The sequence below is a fragment of the Chelonia mydas genome, chromosome 1 (assembly GCF_015237465.2).
Source record: "Chelonia mydas isolate rCheMyd1 chromosome 1, rCheMyd1.pri.v2, whole genome shotgun sequence".
NCBI classification, from domain to species: domain Eukaryota; kingdom Metazoa; phylum Chordata; order Testudines; family Cheloniidae; genus Chelonia; species Chelonia mydas.
The window spans coordinates 333,712,616-333,718,720 of NC_057849.1; the positions used below are offsets into that span (position 1 = coordinate 333,712,616).

Genomic DNA, 6,105 nt, shown 5'->3' on the forward strand with positions numbered 1-6,105 from the left:
TGTATATATATTTATATTTTTTGGACAAATAGATTCCTTACTAGGCAAATTAATACAGAACTTTGTGTATTGTAGTTTAAATGAATTACTCAAACATTTCCCACACCCCTCACAAGCAGCGTAGAGGCTTGGGGGAGTCAGGGATAACAGAGGAGCTGAGGGAGAGGGAAGGAGCCTGGGAATTAACCTGGAGGATTGCTGGGTGTGGGAGGGAGAAGTATGGAACGGGGGGGAGGGGCGGCTTAGGAGGAGGAGGAGGGAAGGGACTGTTGTCGTGGAGCCTCCTGCATGCAGATCCTGACTGACTCCTAGCTTCTCCAATTCAGTCAGGCACATCTGTCCCCATCCCAATGTGGCCCTGCAGCCCACCTACACACCACCCATCCCCACGTGGGCCTGCAGCCACCCTCCAATTCAGCCCCTAGCTCCTGAGCCCTCTCCCCACACACTAGCCCTTTTGAAACCCAGCCTGTGACACCCCTCCCCCCCAGCAGCCTCATATGCCCCACTCTGTCTGTCCCCACCATATCCCGTGCCTCCTAACCTAGCTCCACAGGCAGGGAGGTGTGATGAATGCAGCTGGCTGTTACTGCTGGTCAGCCACTGCTGTCTGTTCTGGCGCCACAGCAGCCTCTGGAGGGCAAAAGGTGGAACTGCAGCACTTCTTGGGCAGAATATATTTTCTGTGCAGAAAAGAAAAATTCTGCACAGGACATGAATTCTGCACATGCAGAATTCCTTCAAGAATAATATATGTACCTGCTGAAGACTGACTTCACTGGATGAACAATACAAGCTTTTATTCCTGTTAGCTCTCCTGAATCAAGAGAATGATGTGATTCAGAGCAGGATTCTGCCCTGTGTACCATCAACCAAACTGTAGGCTAAATTCTAACTTCAGAATCTTTACGTTTTGCAAGCTCTTCAGTAACAGAGAAGAGTCAACTAGATTTTCAAATCTCAAAGAAATTGCGTTGCATAGCTAGTCAGTGGCAAAACCAGAAAGAATCCAGGGGCCTGACTGCCACACTTGTTCCTTACTCTTATCATAGAATCATAGATTACCAGGGTTGGAAGGGACCTCAGGAGGTCATCTAGTCCAACCCCCTGCTCAAAGCAGGACCAATCCCCCAAGGATTGAACTCACAACCCTGGGTTTAGCAGGCCAATGCTCAAACCACTGAGCTATCCCTCCCCCCCCCCCCCATTAGACAATGCTGCCTTCACGCTTTTTTTCCATGTAAACTGCAAACTGAGTAGTAGCTGCTCAAGTTAGTCAGTGAACAATTTAAAACAAACAAAAACAAGAACGACACCCAAGAAAATGGTGACCTGTTCAAGGACAATTTCTAAACAGAAAATAAAAATTCAAATAAGTTAGTGAGAATTATTCATCCAGCTCATTTAAAATAAAAATAAAATAAATAAAAAAAATGACACCCAATAACCCAAACCAAACTCAAGATTTATCAGAGCTGCGTACTTTCAATACTACTTTATAATGCAGAATGCTGGGGAATGAGAAAGTATGACATGACCAAACTGTCTTCATTCCATACAACCTGCCTTAGAAAAATTCTCCGTATCTTTTGGCCCAAAACAATCTCAAACCAAGATCTATTGACACAGTGCAGCCAAGAGGATCTGAGCACCATCATTGCCAGGAGACATTGGAGATGGATCGATCATGAGCTTCAGATGGAAACTGATTCCATCACCAGAGTGGCAAGAAGATGGACACCTGAAGGCAAGCGAAAACAAGGCCACCCGAAAACAACATGGCGAAGAGCTGTGGAAGCCAAGCTGAAAAACCTGGGGCACAGCTGGGGAACCACTGAAAGACTTTCCAGAAACAGACAGGAGTAGAGGAGCTTCATCACTGCCCTAAATGCCAGAGGCGTAATAGGAACATGATGATGATGATGAATAACCCATAGTCCTGTATTTGCAATTAGACATCAGCAGTGTCTAAAAACGACACCTTCTTTGTTTTTAGGTCAGAAATTGTCACATTAGCAAAGTTTGTCTGAAAAATTAAGTTGACCCTGAAATCAAATATACAATATTACTAAATGCAAACTAACATCGTAGACCAGATGCGTCAACCTTTAATCACTAAAACAACAAGAAGGGTCTGTTGCAATTGTATCAAATGGCTCATTTTACATTTTGTTCTTAATGTGAATTTTTGTCCTGCAGAAAGATGCTGCACAAACAGTATTTGAGGCTAAAGTCCTTTGTTTTCCAACACAGTTCAATTGTTTGCCAAGCTCAATTTTAGCCACTCTGTTGTTGTGCTTCCTTAAACTCGTGTCCAAACAGGTCACTCTTGCTTGACTGATCTGTATTTTCCTTTTGCAAAGTGTCACTCTCCCTGCTCCACTCTTGCAGACACAAAACATTTAATTTTAAATTTAAAAAGCAGTAGAGAAAAAACATTAACTTTCTTTCCCTGAATATGAGGAAGGAGGCTTACTGATCAGACAACAGTTTAGGAGTTGGGAGATTTGATTTATTGCCTCTACCACTGATTAGCCATGTTACATTGAAGAAATCACTTAATTCATGCCTCAGTGTCCTCAGCTGTATCATGGGAATAATATTCATCCACCTTCAAGAGCCTCAGATCAAATCATATGTTGTCTGCTATAATAATCATAATGCTATTTTTAAAACATCTTGTTACAACCAGGGCAGCCAGAATGTTGCTACAGGAGAAACTTATCTTTAGTCAAGTCACTCTCTCAGTCCAACGTATGTCGAATAAAATGTTAAGCCCTGTAAAATATGTACTTCGTATGCAGCAGGAACTCTCCAAGTGCACATTTACTCCATGAGAGTTATTTCACTGATAATCATTCTAAAATTCAATTCTGCCAGCAGGATTTGATTAGACTATAGATCTTACTGCTGACCATTTAGAGTGAATCTTTGAGACCAGTCTAAAGTGTTGCCAAAATATCTGCCCATTGAACAGGCAAAGGACACTACTATCATCACACAAATTAGCTTTCCATAACTTCTTCCACCCAGATTCTCAGCCAGAGATACTCATAGGATCAAATGAGGTAATTTAATAGGGCTTTCAAGATCATCAGAACCAACTAAGATGAATGATTAATAGGCAAATGCTCTGGAATCTCAGCTAATCTTGCCCTGAGTAACACTCATGACAGCCATAACTGCCTTACTGAAAATAAATGGCTCTTTTTTCCATTTCTTCTAAACAGCCACACTAAGTTTATCCTTTGACTACTTTCTTTTAATATGACTGGTCAATGTGAGCAATTCTTTCCCCCCTTTTTAATGTTGGTTTTGACAGAAACACTTTATACAGAGAGTCTCATAATACTCTCCTGAGAGACAGGGGGCCAGTGGTCCAATAAATACTGCAAGAGCCACCTCTTCATGCTCTCCTTGGAGGGAATAGTTTGAGGGTGCCAGAGGGTACAGATCCCTGTAGGGATCTCAGCGGGCACTGAAGTCAGATGATCAGTAAAGCCAGCCAATGATTCATGACTGCCTGCAGCCAAGATTTCAAAGCCATTGATTAGTCAGCCCAACTTCCCTGAACTCTGAGACCCTGATTTTCCGAAGGTTTTGAATGTCCCCTGCCACCTGCAGAAAAATAATCATAGTCATACACTGTAAAAGCCATATAACACGGGATTATTCATGCAACACAGAAGTACAGATGTATCATCTAAGACTACATACCACTGTCGAAGCTGTATAGCATTTGCGTAGCTACGTGCCACAAGTGAAAGGCTCTGGAAGTGGGGAGACAGCAGGGAAAAGCTCTGGCAGCTTCCTGCTGGAAAGTCTCTGGCAGGGGAGAGGCAGTGGGGAAAGGCTGAGCCCTCCTCAGCTCCCTCTCCCCATCAGAGTCTTTCCCCACAGAAAAGGGGAGGAGACAGCTGGGGAAAAGTTTTAGCAGTTCCTTGATACCGGAGCCTTTCAATGGGGAAAACAAAGGCATTAGGAGCAGAAAGGCTCCTTGTCACATTATAGAAAGATTCCAACAGCAGGTAGGGTTGCCAGTTTTGGTTGGATGTCTTCCTAGAGGTTTCATCACATGACATAATCTTTAATTAAAGATTAATTTTTAACTCCAGGGATTCCAGGACAATCCTGGGAGGTTGGCAACCCTACTGGCAGGGAGCTGGTGGAGCCTTTTCCTACGCCCCTCCCGCAGCTGCTGGAACTTTTCCCTGCAGCTGGGAAGGGCTCCAGCTGCAGGGAGCTTCCTATTCCTTTCCCTGCTGTTTCCCACCTGCCAGAGTCCTTCCCCACTCCTGGCATTTTTTCCTGCAGAGGGGAAAGGCTCTGGCACTGGGTAAGTAGTGGGACACTATACACCCACACCTTTCAAGCATGTCTTTACTCACCTAAACTGTGCCTCCAGACTGCAAGCCCCCAGAGAGCTTGGGACCCGGGTTGCTAGCCTGTGCTGAAGCCCCTGGCACCACGTCTACACTGCTGTTGTTCCCCGTGCTAGCTCCTCGTTAACGTTAACAGGGAGATGTTCACCATGGGCTACAATCACACCTTCACTTCGCAGTGCGGACCCTAAGCGACAGCTCCTCAGGACGGGGTGGGCAAAGACAGACCCCGTCTCGGGGAAGGCCATCGACACACACACAGTGGCTAGCTCAGGAGAGAAGGGTGCATCCCCCAGAACCGGCACGGACAGGCAGCCCCTCCCCAAGATACACCAGGGGCAGGCAGAGAAACGACGTTGTGAACCAACCCCGGCACAGACTAGGGTGACCGGATGTCCCGAGTTTATGTCCCCGATATTTGGGGCTTTTTCTTATATAGGCACCGCTTAGCCCCCACCCCCCTCGCGTTTTTCACATTTGCCATGTGGTCACCCTAGCACAGACAGAGGGACGGACAGACAGCTGGCGGCCTCCCCCCTGGAACAGTACAGTACAATACAGTACAGTACAGTGCCCCCTCCCCACCCCGAGGACAGACAGACAGCCGGCCGCCTCCCCACTGGAGCAGTACAGTACAGTGCCCCCCCCCCCCCCCCCGAGGACAGACAGACAGCCGGCCGCCTCCCCACTGGAACAGTACAGTACAGTGCCCTCCCCCCATCAAGGACAGACAGACAGCCGGCCGCCTCCCCACTGGAACAGTACAGTACAGTGCCCTCCCTCCCCCCCGAGGACAGACAGACAGACAGACAGACAGCCGGCCGCCTCCCCACTGGAACAGTACAGTACAGTACAGTGCCCCCCCAAGGACGGACAGACAGACAGACGGACGGCCAGTTCTCCACCCCCCGGGACAGACAGACAGACAGACGCACCCCACGCGCTGGGGCCGGGGGACTCGCCCACCTGCTCTGCCGCCCACGAAGACCCGGCTTGGCTCCGGGGTGCCCCCGCTCTCCGCCTTGCGGGGCTTGTAGCCGTACACCCCCCGCTCCGTGCGGTACCAGCGCCGCAGCGTCCAGGCCCGCCCGGCCATCGCCAGGCTCCTCGCCGCCACGGCCATCGCGCTCCGCGGCCCTGGGCAGGCGGCGGCGGGGCTGCGGCCGACACCCCCAGCACGGATTGGCCCGCCGCGCCTCGCGGGCGAACGGTTAGTCCCGCCCACGCCAGCAGGCATTTAAAGGGGCAGGGACCATTTATAGGAGGGAGGGGGGCATGGGATGCAGGGGGAGGGGCATGATTTGTGGGGAGATGTGATTTGAAGGAGTGGTGGTGGGGGAGGGGCTTTGGGGGGAGAAATGTTAGACTTGGGGAAGGGTTGGTGGGATTATGTGATCTGATGGGGGAGGGGGCGCTTGAGGGGGTTAGGGGATATGTGGTTTGGGGAGGAGGGTATGTGTGGGGGGAAGTGTTAGATTTGGGAAGTGGCAGGTGGGTTGTGGGGATTATGTGACCGGATGGGGGAGGGGTGTTTTGAGGGGGGGAAGGGAATATGTGGTTTGTGGGGGGAGGGTCTGTTGGGGGGGGGGAAAGTGTATGGTGGGGGGAGAAGTGTTAGACTGGGGGGGTTATGTGGCTTGTGGGGGGTATGTGATCAGATGGGGGAAGAGGTGCTTGTGGGGAGGGCCATGTTGAAAAGTATTTAGTTGTTAGGGGAAGGGTG

The 6,105-nt window shown here is 49.3% G+C and overlaps 1 protein-coding gene across 1 annotated transcript in view; it reads right to left on the minus strand.

Annotated features, from left to right (window-relative positions):
• DHTKD1 (dehydrogenase E1 and transketolase domain containing 1) overlaps positions 1-5,607 on the minus strand; it is a 42,861-nt gene extending 37,254 nt beyond the window's left edge. Inside the window, exon 1 of the mRNA XM_037889313.2 lies at positions 5,349-5,607. Within this exon, the coding sequence (XP_037745241.1) occupies positions 5,349-5,505 (157 nt within the window). The 5' untranslated portion in view covers positions 5,506-5,607. The remainder of the gene's footprint in view (positions 1-5,348) is intronic.
• Positions 5,608-6,105: the final 498 nt, after the last annotated feature.